Source organism: Triplophysa dalaica, chromosome 7 (assembly GCF_015846415.1).
Source record: "Triplophysa dalaica isolate WHDGS20190420 chromosome 7, ASM1584641v1, whole genome shotgun sequence".
NCBI classification, from domain to species: Eukaryota; Metazoa; Chordata; class Actinopteri; order Cypriniformes; family Nemacheilidae; genus Triplophysa; species Triplophysa dalaica.
This window is the reverse complement of record NC_079548.1, coordinates 5,019,039-5,044,975: the sequence shown is the minus strand read 5'-3', so window position 1 is coordinate 5,044,975 and position 25,937 is coordinate 5,019,039. Positions and strand designations below refer to the sequence as shown.

General features: G+C 37.6%; 1 protein-coding gene and 1 long non-coding RNA gene across 2 annotated transcripts; one reads left to right on the top strand and one right to left on the bottom strand.

Moving 5' to 3' along the window:
- Nucleotides 1-19,224: 19,224 nt before the first annotated feature.
- On the bottom strand, nt 19,225-19,986 carry LOC130425566 (uncharacterized). Its single transcript, XR_008907079.1, has 3 exons — nt 19,880-19,986; nt 19,515-19,648; nt 19,225-19,297 (listed from the first exon to the last, which is right to left on the bottom strand). It is a non-coding gene; the product is annotated as an uncharacterized LOC130425566 (long non-coding RNA).
- A 1,789-nt stretch (nt 19,987-21,775) lies between these two features.
- ptger1b (prostaglandin E receptor 1b (subtype EP1)) lies at nt 21,776-25,729 on the top strand. Its single transcript, XM_056753305.1, has 3 exons — nt 21,776-22,014; nt 22,734-23,642; nt 24,322-25,729. The coding sequence occupies exons 1-3, from the start codon at nt 22,012-22,014 to the stop codon at nt 24,595-24,597; spliced, it is 1,188 nt and encodes a 395-aa protein (XP_056609283.1). The 5' UTR covers nt 21,776-22,011; the 3' UTR covers nt 24,598-25,729.
- Nucleotides 25,730-25,937: the final 208 nt, after the last annotated feature.

Here is a 25,937-nt window from a genome sequence, read left to right as displayed (position 1 = left end):
CTTTGCAAGTCCCATTTTAAATGATTATTTATTGATTTATTTACTTGTCTTTAAGGCTATTTGAAGTGTTTAAATCATCATTACTCTCGTTGGGTGATTTAAAATTCACAATATCAGTAATCACGACAATATACAGCTACTGTCAATTCTGAACACTTAAAACAAGTAAAATGCATTATATATGTCAAATATAAAATAGTCGCCTTGGAATTATAAGGTTCAGACATTTTTGTCAAATTTAGTTATTTGCATATTCTTATTCTGTGTATTGTACATTACGTGATGTTTTTTCTTTACATTGTGTGCCTCTTTGGTACTTTTTAAACAAAAATGCAATTCAAAAACATAGTAAATTTTGTTATCAGTGTGTTATCTCAAAACTGCTAAGAATGCAAAACCTTTGTGAAAAATGTTTATGACGTATAAAGCTCCAGAATATGTGGCTTTAATTTTATTTGAATAACCATCTTATAAAAACAATAAACCCTGTGAAGCTGTGGTTTACTGTGAGTTTATACTCCACTCCATGTTGTACCAACAACACCGTTATCTATTCAAAATTCATTGCAAACCACAACTTCTTAGAACTTTATTACATGACGTTACATTGCTTGGTTTTGCCTCAGAACATTGTGTCTATCAACCATGTAAAAGCAATGTACTGCACATGTTCTCAAATCTTATAGGTTAATCTCATTCAGGCATTAAACATTTTGCATTTGCTTCATTCATTTCTCTTTAACAGTCAAACATGTTGTGAGTTCTGGACTGTGGGTGAGTTCTTGTGAAAACAGTATGAGGTTAAGGAGATGTTAAACTCTTCATAGTAAAAAATAGTTTGTAATCTTTCAAGAAGAGGTTGGTAATCTCATTGGGTTTGTTTAGGGAGATGGCCAGTCACACATTTGAATTTAGCATGGCTGGATGATAGTTTCGCACGATGATAGCATGTGCTCAATCCTCCAGCTTAATATTTGTTTTGTTTGGCAAACAGACATGCGGGAGGATCAGATGCACTTGATCCAAGCAGATCATTTCGGAGCAAACGTTGTTCTTCTGACCTTAGGCAGCGGGAGGACGTTTGACGTGATGTTCTATCCTGTAAGAGGTGGTAGATGTGGTCATCGACAAGCAGCTCTCTGACTAGATTACAAAAATAGATCATACAGGAGCAATTCCATTCGTCTTCCATGAGTGACTCATTGTTTAAAGAGATGTTTAATGATCCTCACTTTCCAGCTGCGTATGCTGAAAAACTGTGTTTGTCTTGTGAAGTTTATGGAAGACAGATGATTCAACACAGTTTAGTCCCTTTACACAACAACGAAAATGATATTTTGTTGATCTGTGTTTAACGTGGTCACATCATATTTTTTAATAGGTTGAGCGTTTAATTTTTTACGTTAAGATACTTTCAATTGCAGCTGTATATACAGACATGACACTACATCCCCAAAACACACTGACTGTGTGCTGCTACTTAAAGTAGTTCACCGAAAAATCTCAATTCACTACCCCTAATGTCATCCCAGATGTAAACTTCCTTTTTCAGTTATTCAAACATATTATGTCATGGATTAAAATGGCATCATCGTTTTAGGATTCTTTATCATGCAGTAGATTACATTTGTATTTACATTTATTCATTTGGCAGATCCAGGATTAATTCTGGAGAAAGCAAAGGAGACAATGACCAAAAAAATATATACTGCATATATAAATGTAATACGGTTCAATAAAAGGAGGAAGGAGGCGGGAACCGGCGAACATTCAAATAAAGTTCTAATAAAAATAAAAAACACGGATGTAAAAGGCCGGCAGCCACCTCACGGTCGACTACTGGTCACAAGAACATAAACACAAACTTAAACATGTCCGGGCCTGGTCCTCTCTCATCAGCAGTCCCGCCTCTCGTCCTCTTATATTCCCGATTTACTCTGTGAGATATGCAGGACCGGTGTGCGCACAGCTGATTCCAACTATCACTCACGTCACCGGCACCGCCTCCCGTCCCGCCTTCCTCACCACAATAACTATATATATATTTTTTAGACAGACAGACGGAGTTATTTGTTAGTCATATAGAAAGACATAAAATCGCACATAAAATCATCATTCAAGTAACAACGCAAGGTTGTGGGTTCGATCCCAGGGGATTGCAAATGCCTATGTAAAATGTATAGGATAAAACAATGTATGTCGCTTTGGATAAAAGCGCTGCCAAATGCCTAAAATGTAAATGTAAATGTAATTCAAATGACTCCATTTGGTTAATAAATAAATGTTAATAAATGTTAATAAAAGTGAAACAAACCATTTGTTTGTTAACCCTTGTCTTGATTCTCCTCGTCATATTAAGTCTCGTCTGTCTTACATTAGATTTTTGTTGAAGTTTAGTTTTGTTATCTTGTTTATGTTTCCTCTCGAGGGATTTTAAGTTCTGTCCTTTTTATGTCTTAATAAGGTATCTGTGTTAAGAGCAGTCAGCACTTGGGTTCTTTTTCATGTAATTCATGACATGTAACTTTGAATCTCATTTGTTCTTGTGTCTTATGGTTAATTGTCACAATTGTCTTATTCGTGTCACAAGACATGGAAGAACATTACATACATTTAAAACATAACTTTTTAAGGATAAGTTTAGGACTATCAGTTCGTCTGAACAATGAAATACTTTTTTTAACTATAAGCAGGTTCTACATGTATTAACCTTGTTTTATGTTTACATGGTAATGTTTACTTGATAAAATGATGCCTTTCTAATCTCAAAAGAAGTTGGACATTTTGACGAAAAGTATCATTAATCTTTGCATATTTCATTGTTGGCTTCATTGTTTCCACATCAGGCGTGTTGTCACATAAAAATTCCTCTAAAGAGTTTAACATAGCGATGACGGTGATGGTTTCTTGAGAGCACAGAAGATATTCTTAAATCGGAGTGAGAGCTTTGACCTCGTTTAACAGAGAACTCCTGTCTTCTCCTCCACAGTCTGGGTGAAGATCTTCATCCAAAGATTACAGGAAATACTCATGATTCTCATGAGCCCTTTTTTATATGTAGCACGTATCTATCAAAGTTCAAAAAGTTTCCAGCTGCTGTTTTTATTATTGCGCAATATTACTGTGTGAAGATTGTTCTTATGAATAAACCCGATAACCTGCAGGAATTTTTAACCATAGCCTAGATTTCTACTGTTACTATTTGCATTTTTCATCCATAAAATGAGGGTTTGCTGATTGCACATTAAAATTTGCATCAATAGATACAATCAAGTGTAACACCACTATATTTACGACATGTTTCACCAGTTTCTCTTCAGCAGTGTAATAAAAGCAGGAAACACATGGCGTCCAAACCTGACTTTTTCCGGGAATGCTGAAAACTTCATGGTCACTTTGTACATGAATGAAAAAAACTTGTCTATATCAGGAAATGTATAGTTTTCATTAAGCGCAAAATGAACTGGTTTAGACATGTTTACAGTCAACAGATTGATCTCTTATTTTTCTGGTAGCTTGTTAAGAACATGTCAACAGTTTACTCAACATCGGGATGATTTTGTTGATCAGTTTGATGTAACGTGTTGTAGTGGACGACAACTGACGCTGCAATGTCCCGAAAGCGTGTGTATTTTTTATTTTATTTTATCGTTTGTTATGCTGACTAATAGACGCACAGAAACCCGTCGTGCACAACTTCCAACATGGCAAAACCAAAGAAGATGATGAGGGCTGTTAGGTGGAATAGAGGGTATGCGCTGATGTCACTTTGCCATATGAACACACCGGGACACGACCCCTTGAGTGGTAAAACACGGAGCAAAATGACTGCTTTCACTAAGAGAAACAAAGAAACCGGGACAGTTGGACTCGACAGTGACTCTTTCAACTTGCAAAAGAACCAGGTGTCCTGTTTGCATTTACGTTGTTTTTGCAAAAATTGAAAACTTAAGAAACAGGTCAAAATAACCTAAAAAAAATGCTCTGTATTTTTTCAGACCTCAAATACTGCAAAGAAAACAAGTTTATGTTCACTTTAAAGCCAAACAACATGAGGTTTTATTTTGACAGACACTGGTGGAATGATCACAATGCATCTAGAAATGATGATTAAATGAACATTTGGAATGGTCTCATATTTTTTTCCGCAGCTGCAGTTTTGCACTTTTCTGAAAACAAAGCGCAATGCAAAATACTTTGTTGACGCTCTTGTTTCTGAAAGTGAGTTGCCAATTTTGCCTTCTCCATAACAATTTATACATTGTTAACGATGGCAAAGCAATGATTGTTTGGCAAGCAACATGTACACTGACATGTTTCTTGCCCACGACACAACAAAAATGTATGAGTTAAAATTCCATAATATCACAAATATTGTGTAGTTAGTTTTGAAGGATTCTTTTCGACATCGACACTTGACTTGAGACCCGAAAGAAAATAACATCCAAACACAGTATGCACAATGGCAAATATTCACACACGCTGTAGACCCTTAACTTTTCTCCGATAGAAAGTTAAGACCTTTTTAATCATTTTAGCAGTTGCCAGAAGGCCCTGTGTGACCTAATTTCATAGGTTAATTCCCCAGAAAACTATAAATACTGGGCCAGTGTTTACACTATAAAAACATTGCAGTGTTTGTTTGGTCAGAGGCTCGAGCAAGCTGATGCAATCACAACCAATAAGAAGAATTTGGGTGCTGTTTGTCTGACCAGTGGAAGAGAGGGGAGTGTAGAAAATGGTGTTCGGAAGATGCACACTTCATGTTTTAGTAAATGTTTGTTTTAGATTGTTCTTATGCTTCGTTGTTCTTTTAGTTTTGCAATCATAAAGCATTAGACATTACACAGCAGAAGAAACAGATATATTGACACCAAACGCCCATGTTAAATAAGGATGTCCGGCAGGGCCAAAAGTCCACGTTGTTTACTTGGCTAGATAGCAAGGATGGTCTGTCTCAACCTATTTATGGAAGATCAACAGATACAGGCACTCATTTATGTGGATAGCAAATGATTAGAAACACAGATCTGATGGGATTGAAATGAAATGTGGAAAATGTTTCCAAGATTTGACATCATTTTAAAGGAAGAAATATATTTGAAATAAATAAAATGTTTTTTTAATCTGTCTAAAGGTTCAGTGTATATTATGTATTTTGACTCAATGAGTTACTCATGCATAGCTTTCTTATGCTTTAGTGCTTCTTTAATGGAATCACATCTGATTTTATTTGCGGCGTTCTGGGGTTAGTAATGAAAGTGAACAGCTTGAAGTGAAGACATCTGCTTTGAGTTTTGCTGTCAGCTGGACTTCACAGTGAAAGTGAGATGCCATTCAATGAATACAGATACTGCTGCCTCACACAGACACAAACACACACACACACACACACACACTAACACGCACCACAAAAAAAACATTTTGAGAAATGTCTCAGTGGTTTTGTGTTCATGCAATGGAAGTCATGAAGTTCAATGTTGTTTGGGTACCAACATTCTTCAAAATATCTGCTTTTGTGTTCTGCAGAAGAAAGAAGGTCATACAGGTTTGAAGAGAGAGTAAATGTATTTTTTTTACATTTTTGGGTGAGCTATCCCCTAAGAAGCATATAAATGCCATCATTAATTTGTTCACTAGTGAAATATGTGTGATTGTTTGTGTACACGTTTGTTGATACCAAAACTCTCTTGATTTTTTGTTCTGTCTTGTCTTTTTGCCATGTTTTTCTTATCTTATAGTCACATACCGCAGTCTCACTGAAGATATGATCCGACATAAAACACCCGTAAGTGTTATCATACACCAGGGAATCAATTTTAAATTTACAAAGACTTCTGTTGAAATCTTAAAGGGGAATTTATAAACAACAGCAACGTAAACTATGACAATTTTAGAAAACGACTCTCATCATGCCTCAAATAAAGCAGATGTTTAGTGAATTTCATACATTTTTTTTGTTTTTGATTACTCAGAATGACCCAGTGTTTAAATATGTAGATGGATTGTTAAAACTGTCAGACTTGCATTTTTTTGTTCAAAAGTTGCTATTCGTTAGCCAAATATTCTTCATTGTTCAATAATTGCACTTTTTTACTGTATACTATAGTAAGGCAACAGATGGATATGTACGAGCAAACAATCCCTGCTGGTTGTTAGCAACGAAGAAAGAATTCACAGTTGAACAGTCTAAATATTGTTGTTCTGCTAATGGCTTTTAACTCCTTCTCTATCGTGACAGACCAACACACACTCCAAAATCATCCACAAATATTTGCTCATGAAATCACAGAGCGATTGCTGTACCATCAGTATATAGTAGAAATAAAGTTTTTTGCTCAACGTTTTTTGATCTCGATGGTTCCATATAGAACCTTCAATATCACTTTTCTTCGAATGGTGATTCTATGGCTTCTTTCTTAGCTTTGACATGTAGAAACTTAAAAGGTTTTAAATGTGTCTTAATGGAACCATACAGCCATTCGAATAAAAAACTTTAGCTTTGTCTGAATTCGCCCACCTCCCATCCTATACGCACAGCCATTTTGTAGTGTGGATCAACTAATTCCCTACATTTGTTTACTATTTTTCACTCACAATCCATTCTGATTTTGAGTGTACATCCGATGGACACTTGTGTGTTGACAGTTATTTTCTACTTTTTGAGAATACACAGATTAAATGAATGTTATATATAGCAGTGTTTCATTTTAAATATATTAAGTAATTTTATTAAATGCAATTAATGTAATAGTAAATAATTGTGACATACATTTGTTTTGTTCTCTTTTTTAAAAAGTAATACAATAAATGTGACAAATAATGTAAAAATAAACCATTTCAAAAAACAATCCATAAAGCCACACAGGTGTAATATAAGTGTGATCACAAATGTCTGCGACAGTACTGTCAGACGCAGGTTACATTACGTCAGCGTCCGAAATTGTTCACTCATCTTCATTTACATCTTCCCCATACAGTGAACTATTTAGCATTCGCGAAATAGGGAATAGTGAATTAGTGAACAAGTGAGCAAATTTTTAAGAGTGTACTATAGCTTTAAAATCTTGCTTACAAAGTTTGGTGTGTGTCTCATGCTTACAACTTTTAATATGCAAAGTGGGTGTTGAATGTTTATTATTCTATATGATAAGATTAGATTAGATTAGATTCAACTTTATTGTCATTACACATATACAGGTACAGTGTAACGAAATGTAGTTTAGGTCTAACCAGAAGTGCAATTAGCAAGTGCAGATATACAGTGTGAATAAATACAGAATACAATATTAGGGAAATAATTTACGTTGGGCATGTACTATGAAAATATGACAATCGGTATGTACTATGAACAATATATACAGAAGGCTATATACTGTGAACATTAATGTACAGGAGGTTATGAACAGATAACAATATAGACTATACAATAGTGCAAGTGACTTGAGTGTGCATTAGTTACAGACATTAGCTATTAAAGTTACAGTGCAGTAGATGAGTTAATGTGGTTATTAAAGTTACAGTGCAGTAGATGAGTTAATGTGGTTATTAAAGGTACGGTGCAATACATGAGTAGATGCAGATATACAGTCACAGTGCAGTAGATGAGTTAATGCAGTTATTGAAGTTATAGTGCAATAGATGAGTAGATGCAGTTAGTTATGCGATAGATGCAATAATGCAATAGATGAGTTACAGTGCAGTAGGTGAGTTAGTGCAGTTATTAAAGTTACAGTGCAGTAGATGAGTTAATGCAGTTATTAAGGTTACAGTGAAGTAGATGAGTTAATGCAGTTATGAAAGTTACAGTGCAGTAGATGAGTTAATGCAGTTATGAAAGTAGTCCATTAGTGCAAATGAGCATTCAGTGTAATGTTCCTGGTGTGCAAGTGAGCAGTATAGAGTGCAAATGATGCGTGTAAACAGTCCGGTAGAGCAGATACATGAAGTACTGGTATGTACAGTTCCGTCATGCATGGCAGCCCTGTAGTGCAATGTAAACATTGTAATAGCAGCATTAAGTTAAAGTTATGAGGGTAGTGAAATCAGTGGGGAGCAGAGTTCAATAATGAAACAGCTCTGGGAAAAAAGCTGTTTCCTAGTCTGCTGGTTCTTGCCCGGAGGCACCTGAAGCGCCTACCGGAAGGCAGGAGAGTAAACAGTCTATGAGCGGGGTGAGAGGAGTCCTTGAGAATGCTGCGAGCTCGACGCAGACAGCGTTTCTTCTGGATGTCCTCAATGGAAGGGAGTGTAGTTCCTGTGATGCGCTGGGCTGTTTTCACCACCCGCTGCAGTGCCTTGCGCTCAGCAACAGAACAGTTCCCGTACCAGACTGTGACACAGTTGGTCAGGATGCTCTCTATCGTGCAGCGATAGAAGTTCACCAGGATAGTTGAAGACAGTTGGTTCTTCTTCAGTGTCCTCAGAAAGAAGAGACGCTGGTGAGCCTTCTTGACCAGGCATGAGGTGTTGGTGGTCCAGGACAGGTCCTCCGAAATGTGGGTCCCCAGGAACTTAAAACTGGAAACACGTTCAACAGCCGTCCCGTTAATGTGGATGGGGTCGTGTGTGCCTCCTTTCGCCTTCCTGAAGTCCACGATGATCTCCTTTGTCTTTGAAGTGTTAAGGAGCAGGTTGTTGTTTGAGCACCATGTGGCAAGGTGCCGTACCTCCTCCCTGTAAGCAGTCTCATCGTTGTTGCTGATGAGACCAATCACTGTTGTATCGTCTGCAAACTTGATGAGGGAGTTAGATCCATTCACAGGCCTGCAGTCGAGTGTGAAAAGGGAGTAGAGAAAGGGGCTCAGTACGCAGCCCTGTGGTACACCAGTGTTAAGGGTGGTTGTGTTGGAGCAGATGTGGCCTAACCTAACAAGCTGAGGCCTGTTCGTCAGGAAATCCATAATCCAGTTGCAGGTTGTATTGTTAATGCCTAGGTTTCCAAGTTTGATGATTAGCTTGGAAGGGATTACGGTATTGAATGCAGAGCTGAAGTCTACAAACAGCATGCGTGCATAAGTGTCCTTATTGTCCAGATGTGTGAGCACTGAGTGCAGCGCCATGGACACTGCATCATCTGTGCTCCTATTGCTACGGTAGGCAAATTGGTATGGGTCCAGTGTGGATGGTAAAGAGTCTTTTAGGTGTGACAGGACCAGCCGCTCAAAGCACTTCATAACAATGGGTGTGAGTGCTACAGGGCGGTAGTCGTTCAGGCATGTCGGGCTGGAATGTTTTGGAATGGGCACAATGGAGGTGGATTTGAAACATGCTGGAACAACTGCTTGGGCGAGGGACAGGTTGAAGATGTCCGTGAAGACCCCAGCGAGCTGCTCCGCACATGCCCGGAGTACGCGACCAGGGATGCCGTCAGGGCCAGCAGCCTTGCGCGCATTTATCCGGCTTAGTGCAGTGAAAACATCTGTGGAATTTACTGTGATGATTGGGTGGTCGGTGGAAGGTGTGAGCCTGGTGGCAGGTTCCTTATTGTCTCTCTCAAAGCGTGCATAAAAGTCATTAAGCTCGTTCAGAAAGGCAGCATCTGTGGTTATGGGGATGGAGTGGTTGGGTTTATAGTCACTAATGGCCTGGATGCCCTGCCACATGCGTCGAGGGTCAGAATTGGTAAAATGCTCCTCTAGCTTCAACTTGTAGCAGTGCTTGGCCTTTTTGATGCCCCTCTTCAGATTTGCCCTGGAAGTACTATAGGCCTGTGCATCACCTGATCTGAAGGCGGTGTTGCGTGCTTTCAACAGGAGGCGCACTTCCTTGTTCATCCATGGCTTCTGATTAGGGTATATGGTGATCTGCTTTTGAGTTGTGACACTATCAATGGTGGTATTGATGTAGTCCAATACAGAGGAGGTGTAGCTGTCAATGTCCGTGTGAGAGCCACTGGTGGCCTGAGAAGCAAACATACTCCAGTCTGTGTGTAGAAACCTTTCCTGGAGTGTGAAGTCTGCCCCCGCAGGCCACACCTTGATGGTCTTCATTGATGGCTTCACACGATTAATGAGAGGTGAATACTTGGGGGTGAGGAACAAAGAAAGGTGATCAGATTGACCAAGGTGGGGGAGGGGGGTTGCGGTGTAAGCTTCAGCCATGTTTGTATAGACATGGTCTAAAGTTTTGTTTCCTCTTGTGTGGCAGGAAACATGCTGATGAAATTTAGGGAGCACTGTCTTTAAGTTTGAGTGATTAAAATCTCCCGCAACAATAAATGCAGCCTCCGGGTGAGCAGTCTGTTGTTTACTGATGGCTGCATGAAGTTCTTTCATAGCAAGCTTGGCATCAGCATCCGGTGGAATATAAGCTGCCGTTATAATGGTGGAAGTGAATTCCCGTGGCAGATAAAACGGTCTACATTTAACCATGAGAAACTCAAGGTTAGCCGAACAGTGTCTCCCGACAATAACAGAGTTCGTGCACCAAGCTTTATTGACATAAATGCACAGTCCACCTCCTCTTGTCTTACCGGATTCCTCTGCCGTTCTATCCGCGCGGTGTGTGTTGTAGCCCGCTAACTCAATAGCGTTGTCCGGTATGCCGCTGTGTAGCCATGTTTCCGTGAAGATTATGACATTGCAGATAAGTATGTAATATGCTGTTGAAGCAAAGTTGGGTAACACTTTCTTTGAAGCATGTATGTATAATGCATTATAAAGAGTTATTAAAGGGTATTATACATTGAATGTTTTCCTGCAATAACATACTAACTGGGAAAGCAATTCAATGTAAATGGGTAGCTTTATTTCAGCAGAGGTCTCTGCTCCCCTTTAACTGTGATGAAATGGAACGACATGTTTTTAATGTGGCTTTGGAAATCTGTGTGTGTGTGTTGTGAAGCAGGCTTTCACACAGCTCTCAAGGAAGGGTGTGAGAGACAGAAATTGGCCACGACCCAAAGCACACATGCTAGAAGTTACCAGCGCCTCTTACAGTACTGACTGGGTTAATAAAAACTATGTAACCTGCTGTGAAGCTGATCTGCACAGCCCGCGATAGACAAGATATTTGATCCTCTCTTAAAGGCTCAGTAAACAAGACTGTTGTGATTTAAGCTAAAGGGGTAAAATTTATGAGGTGGCAAAGCAACAATGAGCCACATCGTATATAGGCACAAATTTATATCAGATCGCGTGTATATATATTTATGTATGAAAGATACTTTGTATAAAAATGCAGATTGAAAGTCGTGGTGAGTGGCACGAAAAAAGTAATGGTAAATTTGTGTCCATGAACAGGAATCAATAGCATTAATTTCACGACTATTTTACAAATGCCTGTGAGACTGTGTTGGAAGGTTATATAAACGTTTAAACACGATAAATGTATTATACTTTTTTATGTATACAGAAATGTATTTGCTGGTTCGCCAAAGGGATGTTGTGGACTAAATCCTTTTTCAAGGAGTTGAACAGTTCGTTTTTTAGGTTTATTACTTAAATGTCGACAGGTTGTGATGATGCTGAATTAAGCATGAGTGTAATTCAAAACATTATGATCAGTTTTTGGATAGATGTTGGCAATTTGAGATGAATCTTAATTACAGATTTCAGACATCCAGGCAAAGATTTTTTGTGCATTGTTCCAGAAACCCAAAATCTAAAAACATTTAGTAATTGTGTTAGTATCACAGCGGGGGTTCTGGGTCAGGATCTGTTGAGATGTGGCATGTCCTCGGTCTGGGCCCGTTCTTCGTTCTCGCTAACTCGGTTAGCTGGATTTGATTGTTGACAATTTTGCATGATCTTGGATTGTTCGGTTCTTCGACGCTCATCCTTGACTTGTTGTCTTAACAACAGGTCCATTAGCTAAAACCTGCTCGGGAGCAGACTTATTTCATGTAGGCCTAAACAGGATTAGATCGTGGCCATGACGTAGTCAAGTCGGCTTCATTCATACAAAAGCAGGGCCGGCCCAGCAGAGTTGGAGCCCTATAGGCAAGATGTTAGATTGTGCCACTACTTTACAAAATAAATAAATCAAAATATCAGAAAATTAACTATTTTTAAAAGCAAACTGCATATTTATTTGAGTATAACATGAATTTTGATAGGAAGTAAATAAATAACAAAAAAAATCTTAAAAAATGTTTCTAATTACGTACTAATTGTCTGAAAATAATGCTACAAATAAAATAAAACTTTCTCTATAATACTGTAGTTGAAAATTAGAGCTCATAAAACGAATATTTGATTATTATTATTATTATTATTAAGATAAAGGTCAATGTGAGTTTTTTTTTACATTTTGTAAAGCTATGCAAATGCTAGGGAAGCAAATAAAAGCTTATTTTACTGTTTTGGATTTTCTTAAATAAATGACATGACCTAGTCACAGTGACTACTATTTGAAGTTCACTTAGTTGAAAGCAGTCAAAAACAGCACGATGCTGCTCCCACAAGCGCACAATCTTACTCAAAAAAGTGGATCATTTTACAAGTTTACCTGCAAAGACCACACTAGCTGGTCTCCATTAAACGTGCATGATAAATGCGTTAAGATGATCAAGTTAATCATAATCACATCATGATGCAAGAAGCTGTTCACGTGTTGCTTTTTGCACTGCCTGTCAGCACCCCACTTGACTCTCAGCCAGAGTCTAATCGACGGTCCCCTGACGGTATCCGCTCTGTTCCGGGCTTTGCCTTCCAGTCGTTCCGTCTCGTCGCACCCACGGGTTCCCACGCCAGTTACCGGACTTCCAGTCTGTCGGCCTCAGCCCCGTGTCTGCCGCCTGCTGTTCAGGTGTGCACCAGACTTTGTGGCTGATCTGGACTATCTGCCTATTAACTGTTCTCTGTTTGAAATTAACTTGTCATTTGCTTCCCCCTCAGTTGAGTCCCATCTCATTCATGACAAGAACAAATAAATGACAATAAATTCGCCCATTTAGCTTGACTCGCTGCTCCATGTCTACATCTTTGGTCTGAAAATGAGCGACGACTGGTTGTTCCATCACAGCGAGGCACCAAATCGCTTGCCCAACCCCTTTGCTCTTTCGGTTCCCCTGTGGTAGAATGAACTCCACCCTGGACAGCAGCATCCTTCACAACTTTCAAAAAACGGCTCAAAACAGACCTGTTCCGCATTTCTTTTACTAACCAATCACTGTCTGGCAAAAATATATGTATATATATATATTGTTGTTCATTCCTCTACTCCAGCTTTAATCCTTCTAGTAGCATGGCCTTGTAAACTAACGGTAGCATGTTGATAAATGTTTATATGCTCTCCTACAAAAGTCGCTTTGGATAAAAGCATCTGCCAAATGAATAAATGTAACAGTACATTGTGGGTTTCTGAAATTAGCAGGACTGACCTTTGTATTAGCTTATGATGATGTTGACATGTCAGATATCAACCACAACACTTTATTCATCTGTCAGCCTAAAGGAATGTTTCGCTGTGAAAACAAACGAGAAACAATTTATTTAGTTCTTCACGGTTTAATATATCACATTTAGCGAAACGTTTTCTTTAGACCGAAGGGTCTGCACGCCTTTTAAAGAGACTGAACTTTCAATGAAGTGTACTCTTGCGTTTTTTCTTATTCTGGATTGTGAACTGCAATGTTGTATGGGTTCTCTTTAGAGATGTTTTTGCTGCACTGAAGACATTTTCCCTTTTATAATGTCTGTGTAATTGTGTTGTGAATTTCTTTTATTTTTTTATACGGGTTCTCTTCTTATTTATACTGACTGTCTTTTGTTATTGTGTATTGCGTTTTCTTGCTCATTGCAAGTTCGTCTTTGTCCTTTACTGTGTTTTGTATCTTTTGTAGTACATTGTCTTTGCGATTCATTGTTTCCTTTAACCTAATTTCACTGTACCAAAGTAGATCACAAGAAGATTAATTTCCCTTTCAATGTTTGTATAATAAGAGCAAAAGCCATGACCTAAAGCAAAGTTTTGGGGTGAATACCAATTAAAATCTGTGCATGCTGCTCGTTTATAAGATCATTTGTAAAAACGATTTAATTGAAACTTACTGCATACACTATGTTTTACAAAGATGCGAATCAAAATCATTTTCTGTATAGTAATCTAGAAAAACTTTTGCTTTTTATATATTTAATCATATACAAAAGAAAAGGGTAAAAAAATGCTTGCCGTCTATCTAAGAAGCCAATGAAACACAACATTGCATCAAGAGTTACATACAGTATATTAAACTGAAGGACCTTGGAAGACACCGCCGAGAGCCCTCAGCTCCTCCTGACATCACTTCATTAATCCTCCTGACCGTAAATCTACGCTTGTTCCTGGTCACTGTCAGCACAATCACTTGACTCGGAGAGACAGGGAAATGTCTTTATCGGGCGGATGTGCTGTTTGTCATGAACGCAGTGTGTGGCACAGCTGATTAACCTGCCAACTTACAAGAGTTTATATTTGGAGGTGGCAAAGAGGATTTACAGTTACAGCTAACGCTTGAGTACCTTTTGCCATTTGTCTTGTATGGACGAGGGCAGTTGAGTTGCCAAACGTCTTGCCAGCTGAAGATAAGAACTAAAAGGCTTGTGTGGCTGATGATAGGGCATTCATGTTTTACACAAAGAAGAGAGAAACAGAAGTGGTGGTTTAACTTCATACATCTATAGTTCCTGTTGCATACACAATGCAAAAATGACAGTCATTGCATATCAGTACAACTAGCTTCATGTCATTTATTAAGCAATGTCTTGACTGTCCAGTTATTTAAATATGTTCGAAAAAGGACGACAGTGGCATTGCATTTGGCATATCTGAAGTTTTACTTCACGGTATTTTCAGAACTGACGCTTAGTCACAGATTAACGGTGCCAACATTAGATTCCATGAGATCACGAATGTTTTTGTTTTACGGGCAATCAGGCTTTAATATCTTTAATTATTGTGAACCCATCGGAGAGGCCAAAAACAGCCCACTCCGTTGGACCCACAACCATTATGAAAGTATGCAAGTCATCGCACCAAACATTGAACCCTAAAATGGAAAGTTAACTGGTATGCAGAGAAGACCAGTATATGTTGTGTTTTGGATATTTGGATGGCCAACCACACCGTTTAACCATCTTGACCAGTACCAGCTACCATAAACTAACCTGAGGATGCTAATTCATCCTGGTCTATACTCCTTCACACAGAACCGGTTGCTTGGGACATGAGATGTGTTATTTCCCGGACAGGGCTTGGCGATGTCACTGCTCAGAAAACAGTCAGCGGTCCCAATTCTCAAATGTTTGCTTCAGTTCACAACAAGGTGACCAGTTTCCCTGAAATAAGAGCCTGAGGCTGTTGAATTGTGTTCAGAAATGTAAGATCCATTTAACCCTGTTTGTGTTAGCATTTAAACAGGATTTTTGTATCCTTCAAGTCTTCTCATTAATCAATTTATCAAATGACATCTATATGTTAGATGTCATTTCTCTGCAGAGGTTATTTGCAGCCAATCATCTCATCCCAGCGGAGCAACTGTGGATCGCTGAGAGATGCTGTGGATCAAATGTTGTCTCCTTAAAAAATTCTGCCAGGTTCAACCTTTCATGCCTGTAAATCTTGGAGAAAATGGCTCAGGGTTAAATAATAGTGTGCGGTTTATAAACTTTCTCATATCGCTCTGAGATCGTGTATCTCCATAAATCGTGATTTTTCTTATTGTGGCCATAAATCATTATTATTAGTCTTCCTTTATGTTTGTCAGGGGTTATTGTAGATATCTAACTTTAAAAAGTGCTTGTCAACTTTGACAACACAGTATTTAAAAGTAAAGTGTTTTTCCATTTTTTGAAATAATTTTTGACATCAAAGGTTTGATAAGGACAGTAGTGATATATTTCTTACATTTCAAACACAATACATGTTAGCTTTCGTGCGGTCAGATTAAGGGTTGCGGACTTGTTGTTGCTTTTTTCTAATGTGTGTTTTTGTACGATTCACATCATTCAAATAAATATGAATTAGCCACCTTGTAAAATGTTGTACACTCTCCTAACTTCGCTTTAAAAACTTTGCACTGATATTTTCAGACATCTTGATTATTGGTTAGATGGTTGTACATAGGCAAAAAATGTTTGGGGCTTGTTTGGACCTTAGCAAGTGCATAGCATTGCCACCCATTTAGTGACAAAAATCACTCAAGGAAGTTGTTTGCTTCTCTCATATATTATTATAGTATTTGCCCTCATAAGACAAATGGATGAGCAAAATTTCCCCTGTGGCGTTTTTGTGAGCTTAAAATCCGATGACATTGTGATGTCTAATTAAGATCTTTTGTCTTCGTCAAAAACCTCTCGCTAGAGACTATGAGGTCAGAAATCATTGAAACACTCATCCCATTTGCAGCATTTTGCAAAAATGATAAGCAAAGCCATTATGTGATTGTATATCGCATCCATCAGTTCAGCTTATGTGACTGAAATGTTATGAGGAGTATAATGGTTGACAGAAAAAGCACAAACAAGATCCCTATTGGTTCTAATACACAGAACTAAGACATTTTTCAGATTTTTCTTTTGAGAAGACAAGATTCAGATTTGCGGTGATCGAATTCTCGATCAAATTCTTCCAAGGCCAAATTATTGTTCTGTGTTTGGGTGATGCCCTGTAATTCTGTGGCTTGAAGATGCTCGACTGTATACGCTCATAATGGTTTAGTCAATCGGAACAACCAAAGCCACAAAAGACGCCTGATGCCAGAAAACTACAGGAAGTCTTTATGAGTTTAGTGCCTCAATCTGGATGTTGTTGAGATCTGTTGGTCCTAAAGATGTTTTTAAGAGAAGACAAATCTGAGAAACAGAGAAGTATATCCAAAAGCCAAAATTTGCACTTAATTAAAAGAATCTGCTTGTTAAGAACACTCATAAAATGTATTTGTTGAATTTATTTTAAAAAGCTGCGTCAAGTGGTTCCACGCAATAATATTAAGTAATTTGAACTAATGAGCTTTTGTATGAACAAAAAAATTTAAGTAATGTTGACAACGTTTTTGAGTAAATCCAAACCATTGTAACAGTACTTTTAAGTTAATTATACTAAATATTTATCCTTCTCAACGGTACTTTTTGTTGTTATACATAAATTAAAAACAGCATATGTTTTTAAGCATTAAGCATATTTACCACTCTTCAAAACAATGGCAACCCTAAAACAACTAAAAAAAAACTCTGTTAACTGTCGGAGCCCTTAAAACACATGTTGGAATAAGAATGGAGGTCATGAATTCTTTGTAATACAGACTTACGGTGGGTCTCGTTTGAAGAGTAGCTGAATATTGCTAAAATAAAATGATCGCACACACACAAACAAAATTGAAGTGATGTTTTTAGGTTTATTGTAAAAAATAAATAAAAAAAGTTTATGGTTTTTCTTTGATTAAAAAGTACATTAAAAAAATATGGGTCGCCAAAGGATAACAAAAAAATCTCAGTACACTCTTTATAAAAAAGAATCAATTACTCTCCCTACATAAATTATTTAAAAAACACCAAAGACACCTGTATTCTAGAGTCTTGGACGTTTCGATTAGAAATTACATGCACAATATTGACGCAAACTTAAGTGTCCCGTAAACGGAACGAGTGACAGCTAACAGGCTACACCTCAAAGATAAATGAACATTAAGCGTAAACAAGTCTTTTTTCTTTACTGAAAAACTCTTAAATAACACTAAATTTCAAATTTGTACGCAAAGCATGATTTGAACTGAAAATCCCCCTCAACCAGTCATATTGAATTAACTTGTTTGTGTTAACTAAACTCAACAAAGGTCCAATATTATAGGGTTTTGCGTTCTACTCAACAATGTTCAGTTGACCAGTCAAACACTTGTTAAGTAAGCTGACAGAACTTACGTTTATTCAGTTACTTGCATTCTTTATGTACTGTGAACAAGGATGGTTTAAGTAACAGCAGCGACAGTTCATATTTTTAGTGTACATCACGCACCACCCTTTTTCAGGTCCGAACGCTCTATCAGACGCCAAAGGCAAACTACAAACAGTGCTAATATACACTCATGTTAAAGTACCAAAAAACCTCAGTTGTTGCCTTTATCTCCATAACAAAATCCCATACGGTTAGTGAATCATTTTCATGATGCATTACAATATTGATCTCGGAGAAACCGTAAGCCTGGCGACTTGTGAACAACGTGGGTTTATTCAAATGTAAGATTAAATTTGTGATATAAATAAGCAGTTCGAGGCTTGGACCCATAACCTATATTCCTTACGTCACTAGTGGATTCTCAATGCTGCCTAGGAAGATAGAGATATGAGATATGATATATTAAGAAGTATATCTTACTGACTCCTCTGTAACCTTTGGTTTGTATTATAATCCAAACCATGTCTTTATTCATGTTTGATCCCGGAAAGCCTGCAGGAATGAAGGCAAATCAAATTCTGATCAAAGTTCCTTTATCACAGACCAGACTGTTCCTGCATTATATTTTCCTGTGATACCACAATTGCCTATGGTGAAAAAACACAAGATAACTTGATGTGTGCAAGATGTGTATGAGATCTTAAAGGGATATTTCACCCAATAACATTATTGTCAGCATTTACTCACTCTTATGATGTTCCGGATGACTTCCTTTTTTCCTGCAGAACAGAAGAGATTTTAAAGGACGTTGGGAACCAAACAACATTGTACCTCCATGGACTTCTCCTGTATGGACATGTATTCTTTTATCCAAGAAATGTATGTTCATGGCAGGACATTTGAAGAATAGATATATTAAAAGGGCCATTAAACGTTGTCTTCAAAGTTGTATATACACTGTAAAAAAATCCTGTAAAATTTACAGTAAATTACTGGCAGCAGGGTTGCCAGCTAGTTACTGTAAATTTTACAGCCACAGTACTGTAATTTAATTTACAGGCATTTCTGTAATTGCATAATACAGCAAAAAACTGTAATTTTGAATAGCAACAGTATAATGCTGTATTTTTTACAGCCAATTGCTTGATTTTAATTTACTGTATTTAGAAGAAATACATAATCACTGTATATCCAGTATGTTTTGCATACTGGATATACAGTGTTTATTTATTTTTTAATTGATACAAAAATACATTACAGACAAATTTTGTACCTTGTTGAAAATATACATGAAATATTTTTATTCAGTTACAACTTCATAGTAGCCAACATGGCTCTTTAAACAAGGAATGTTTAAACATTAATGTTTAAACAACACGTTAACCAACATTACCATCATGTAACAGCATCGCAAAACAAAGCCCAAGTGAGTCTGTAAAACGGTCCACATCTTGATCCATCAGAGCACAACAAGTAGCTAGAACTATGGAAAAGAAAAAAGAGAATAATGTTAGATATTAATAGTCAGAGGAAAAACAGAGGTCAACATATACAGTCAGAGACAGTGAATATTAAAATGATGTATTTCAATGATGAGATGTGTATGTGTGTGTGTGTGTGTGTGTGTGTGCGTGTGTGTGTGTGTGTGTGTGTGTGTGTGTGTGTGTGTGTGTGTTTGTGTGTGTGTATGTGATTCTTACTTTTCATCGATTTCACTGAAAATTCATCATTGTGTTTAGAAGAGCGGCAACATGTGGGTTCACTGCAACCTGTTTCTTCTGTATCCTGGTATTTTAGATGACGCTTCTTCTTGTTCCACTCTCTGGATTAATATCTACAAAGAGTCAGGAAAAACAAAATATTATATATTAAATATACAAAATATATTATATTAAAACACATGAATTAAATGATCAGCTTGCTAGTGTTAAATAGGGAAGACTTCTAAATAATTTGCACTAAAAAAATCCATCTCTCGTTGAGAAATATTGTTTTAAAGGTCTTAACAGGTATATAACATTAACATATCTATAAAATGCAAGTAAGGAAGTTGTTCAACTTATACCTTTCATTGGACTCCAAGATACACGCTGCCCCATCCTGGTACTCAAGATTGAATATGTAACATGTTATGAACAGAGTGGCAAGGCCAGACATGAAGCTGTGCTGAGCACCGTCACACAACCTAACCTTCAGTGGTCAGCATCCAGTGGCCTGCATGGCAAAGTGTGTCCTAAAACAAACAATACCACATGTGACGATAGTTAATAGTTACTATACAATTTTATCTTTAAGCTTTTTACATTTAAACTATATTTAAGTATAAGTGACTCCACAAACAAACGCTAAGCAAATTACACAGAGTAACTTAATTACACTTAAAACCGTACTTATACAGAAATGTAAGCCATTAACGTTAGGGATGTCACGGTCAAGAAATTGTCACACTGGTATGTGTAACGGGCCGTCTCACTCCCACCCTTCAACGGTCATATCTGGGAGACAGTCCTGCTCTAACGATGAGGGTGTCGGTAATGTATTTTGCTACAGCTCTCAGCAGGCCTCCGTTACATATACTGTATATCTAGCTGGTTACGTACATTAATCACTTTACCGGGCTATCCTCCGTAAACATCGATTTACCAGAAGCTTTGGTGACTCGTTTTAATTTGGGCTCTCGATTTAACGGAAAACTGCATTTGCACATTTGAATTACACCACAAAATAATCACGACCGAGTGTGGTATTCAACACTAAATTCCTGTCAATCCCAACAGTCGAAGCATGTAACTTTTATAGCAATATTCTGTACATATGAGTTAATCCGTCACGTGACCCCAGAATGCATTGCACTTTACAGCAATATTCTGTATTATTTAAAAAAAACAGTCAGCTTCTGTAAAATAACGCTGTAGTTTTTACAGCAATTCGTTACAGTGTATTACTAAGCTTTGGCTGTTGTGTCATTCTTCCCTGAAGAAATTTATCAGAATATATAAATATAGAACAGTATTCATAATTGACAATCTGGGAATATGAAACGCTTGATATTTAAAGGATATGATGCAAATGTAACCAACCTTTCCAAAGGGCATGGACTGGTATTTGTTATGTCTTTCAGATAAGTGCCAAAAGAATGCTGTTTAGGAAAGGAAGTCAGTACCAAAAACAGTAACGTTACAGTGTCAGAGCAACTGTGGACTCTAAACTAACTTACATTTGATTAGTTCATTTTTAAAGATGACACCCATACAGCTTTCACAGATGTGCAAAGAGTACCTCTCACATCTGAACAGAAATTGTTCTTTTACAGCCCAAAAAAAAGATTTATGCGCACCCTTCCCATTCTTTTTTAACTCATTTCTCCTTCTTTCTACCCCAGCGTGATTCAGTTTGGAATGCTATAATTCTGGGTCTCATATGCCTGTCAAATCCTGTCAAATGCCCCGCCTTGATCTCTTTTAGCAACAACTTGTTTTGGTGTTAAAAGTCAGCAGTGTAAATGTGAGAGATGTGGACTTTCTATCTTATGGAACACGGTGGGAACAGTCTCTGACATATGTTCTCATCTGTCAAGATGCGCTCCCCCTGCTATTACCGGCAAAGTTTAGCTTCAAAATCAAACAGGGCCTAGCTAAAAGGTACATTGGTGTAGTGGTTGGTGCATTAGGTTTATGGTGTGCATTCCATTTGATGTCCAAAAATGATGCGCAGTCATATGGTGCCCAAATTCCACCTGGATCCGCCCCCAACTACAATGTCCAAAATGCACGAGCCATTCAATCCCAAATAAATAAGTCAGATAAAACCGCGTAGGTGGTCAGTTTATGCGTGTCTGCACACTGCAGCATCTGTGATGAGTGAGCGCGTACTTTTCTCCTTTAAGAGAGCGTGTCCTGCGCTATAAATACAGCCGTGCGCGCGGATCACTGGCCAGTGCACGAGCTAATAAAACCTGAGATCGACGTCTCTCTTTTGCTTCGCATTCAGAGTGTTTTCGGACTGTACATACTCCAGTATTAAAACAAAGCTCGTATTCTGAATAATAGTAGTGATAACATTTTCCTTAGACACTCCAAAGACGGAACTCCAACATCGTCGATTCTTAATGAAGTTTATTTCTGCATGTGCTGTTAAAAGTGAAGATGCTGTTTAGGTGTAGTCACCCAGACGGGGATTATTTAAGATGCAGATCAAATGGTGAGTTTTTCTTTTTATACTATTTTAGAAAAAGTTGCGTTATTTTGTTAATGCCACCTTTTGGTTCTTTGCAAATTGCTTAAATAGCTTTTTAAAGACGCAGTTTAAAAAATGAGAGGTAAAAGCTTGTAGGCTTATGTTTGTGTACATGTTAAAGTGACAAAGTATTTCCATATTTACCTTCGTATGCAGTCAGGGTGCTTATGCATGTTTGGTTCCATAAAAACCTGCTAATCTGAGGTTGCCTGCCAAAGCATTTAGAAGTGACCTTACTTATTGCTCACACATAGTTTTTTAATTATATTTAAGCAGTTGTTCCTGGAAATAACCATGTTTTGGTCAATGGTCAGAAGTGTTGAAATTTGTGCTGCGCTTTTTCTTACTCGTGCACCCTGAGGAGGAAATTGTGAAAAACAATGTTTCTATTCACTCAGTCTGCCAGCTTTCTTAAAGGCGTGCCAGTATATATACACGCCAGAAGGCTTATAATTTCTCTCAATAGATGTTAGTGTTTAAACAAAAATAAATAAATAAAAGTATAAAAACAAGAAGATGACATTCTGCATGATAACTTAACAGATCACTGGTTTGCTAATAAATCCAAATAACAAGAGAATATTTGAGCGAATGCAGTGAAATACTCTTCATCCCTAATGTTAATGCACAGGGTTGTTGATCAGACGAGTTATTTAAATCACTCTTTTTTCTTTTCTCTTCAGGTGTTCATCTCAGAGGTTAATGGTCCTCATAGCCCGGACATGTTAGCTATCCAGCGATGCAACTCTTCAGCTCTGGATGCGGTAGAGCCCCTCGCCAATCAGACCCAGAACTTATCTGGGGTGGAACCAGTGCGATGCAAGGAAAACCTGACCACCCACACAACCAGCCCGACGGTAGCAGCCCTGTCCATGACACTGGGCATCGTGTCCAACATCATAGCTCTCATCATCCTGGCCAAAGCTTACGCTCGCCTGCGCAAACGTTCCAAAGCCACCTTTCTTCTTTTTGCCAGTTCCCTAGTGGCCACGGACCTCGCCGGTCACGTTATCCCTGGCTTCCTGGTCATGAGCCTCTACATGGGTGACACTGGGCCGTGTAATTACCCAACCGATTCCACATGCACTTTTTTAGGTGGCAGTATGGTGTTCTTCGGCCTGTGCCCGCTCTTTCTCGGGTGTGTGATGGCAGCTGAACGCTGCATGGGCGTGACACGGCCTCTTTTGCACGCCCGAGTTGTATGCACTGCATACACCAAGATGCTGTTGGTGATGATATGGTTATTGGCATTGTTTGTAGCAATTCTGCCCTCGTTTAACTTGGGCAGATATACCTACCAGTACCCAAGGACATGGTGCTTTATAAAGGTGTTTAATAAGGACCCAGCGATCACAGATGGCATGGACACGGCCATCACAGACGTGATTTTTGTGCTGCTCTTTTCTGGACTAGGACTGGCGTCACTGGCCGTGGCATTTATATGCAACACAATCAGCGGTGTGACGCTGGTCACCGCCCGGCTCCGCAGGAGGACAGGCCACCAGAGATCAACTCACTCACATGATATTGAGATGGTGGCACAGCTGGTGGGCATTATGGTCACTTCTTGTATCTGCTGGAGCCCTCTGCTTGTGAGTATGAGTGTTACAACTTAACAGGGCAAAGACAACTGATGGCATTTATTAGAACATTACAGTAATTATTATATGATTTCATTTGATGTTTTATGTTATTATAATGGTTACATATTATATATACATTCTAAGTTTCACTATTATTTTTTGAATATATATATTTTAAAGTTTTTTTCATTATCAATGATAATTAATAATAATAATAATAATTGGTAATATTATTATTTTGTTTCATTTTTTTTAATAGGTACCAAAATATATATAATATAGAATCTCAAAATTATTAAATACTTGTTTGTATATATGATATACAAGATAACTCAAATATAAATATTTGTTTTTGAAATTGTGAAACAGAAGTATTAAATCAATAGATGTAATTATAAAATAAATAAAACAGATAAATGAAACAGGTTTATGTTAAATGTTATAACATCAAAGAGAAGACGATCGGGTACTCACATTATAAATCTATTAACTACAATTAAAATATTTTGTAATATGTTACCAGTATTTGACTTTGCATGCCAAGAATAATTTTTATTTCTTTGTAAAAAGTAATTTTAAAAAAGTAAAAACTAATTGAGTGTACCATCTATCTTAATGGTTAAATCAATTCTTGCTTTAGTGCACGAATTTTATGTGGTACTGACTAAATGACTCTTCTTTTGTACAGGTCTTTGGACTAATGTCGGTCATTCGCTCATACAGCGGTTCTATGAGGGACGAGTGTGATTTACAGACCTACAAAAGTTTAATGGTACTGGGAGTGCGTCTCGCTGCCTTTAACCAGATCCTGGACCCTTGGGTCTACATTCTCCTACGTCGTGCCGTCCTCAGGAAGATCTACCGCTTAACCACCGGCCGCAATGAGCGCAGGGGAAGCACATTCCGGCGCTGGGAGATTAGCTCCTTTCAGAACTCAGTGAAAAAGGCCATTAATCTGAATTGATTGAGTGTGTGATTAAGGGCTGCCAAGTGGAAAGGACAAGGAGATGGACAAATATGGCCATATCTTTGCACTGCAGTGTTACTGAACATACACCTTGCTAGAATAATGCATACACTGTAGAAGAAGCATACTGGATACTCTTGATCAACCACAGAGACGTCAAACATCATAATGGATTCTTTCTGCTAAATTAAATGTGAAATGAGAGTTTGACATGCTCTTTTGATGTCTTCTTCATTAATATAAACATGTGAATTGTGAGTAAGTGAAGGACTGTAAATATAATGGCCAGTCAAACTAAATTTTAACTCAAGTTTTAAAAATGTACATAAAAGGATGTAAAATATCAAAAGAAGTCAGGAGTCAAAATAAATGCTGTTTGTACCTAGATGTGTGTTTTAGTGGCTTATGTAGGATCATGTGCAGTTTGTGCATTTGAATCTGTCAGTCATTGTTAAGCGGGTAACACTTTTCATTTAGGTGAAGCATTTATAAATGTGTTCATTAATGATGAATAAGTCATTTACAAATGCATTATGAAGCAGTTATTACTGCATGAATAAAAAGAGGAAATTCCTGCCAAATAGTGAGCCATTTTTAACTCACGTGTTATAAAGGCCTAATACATTTATTTATACATTCATTATTTATTTGACTGGAAAGCAGAGTCATTATTATCTTGATGTTGTTTGCAATATAGGCTGTCAAACCGCACACTGTGTTATGTTGTTTTTCTTATACCTGCTCACTCTTTGGCAAGTGTTTCGATAGAATCCCTCTTTTTATTCATGCAGTTATAGCTGCTTTATAATGCAGTTGTAAATGACTTATTATAATCATATATAAATGACTTTTTATATCATTTATAAATGCTTCATAAAGGGTAACTTAATGTAAAGTGTCACCCTTAAGTGATTTCTTCATCCAAAGCTCTTTTTAGATCCAAGCTGTTTTAATTGTAATGTTAATTTAAGCTGTGCTGTTTTCAGCAGTTATACATGTAGTAAGTCAAATATCGACAAATGTTAAGTGTAAATTTACTTGTGCAGAAATATAAGCTAGATGTTATAATGGTTTCAGTGTTCCCCTGTCTGTATGTTTTCCTTAATTATTTGTGATCATGAAAAGTAAAATGTGCAAAAGTCTCTCTTTATCTGTCTGCCAATGCAAACATTTCAAACACACAATGCAATGATGGTTCCATGGTGAATAATACAATCATGCATATTAAAATCATACATTTTAACTTTAAATAGGCCTATAGTTTATTCACACACAAACTGATAAATCACATTTAATGATCACATTACAGCATATGTTCTGGATGAGAGTTTTAAAAC

Excerpts from the sequence above, each read along its gene's own strand:
- ptger1b (XM_056753305.1), top strand. Across the intron at positions 23,643-24,321 it reads TCTGCTGGAGCCCTCTGCTT|GTCTTTGGACTAATGTCGGT; the intron begins GTGAGTATGAGT and ends TCTTTTGTACAG.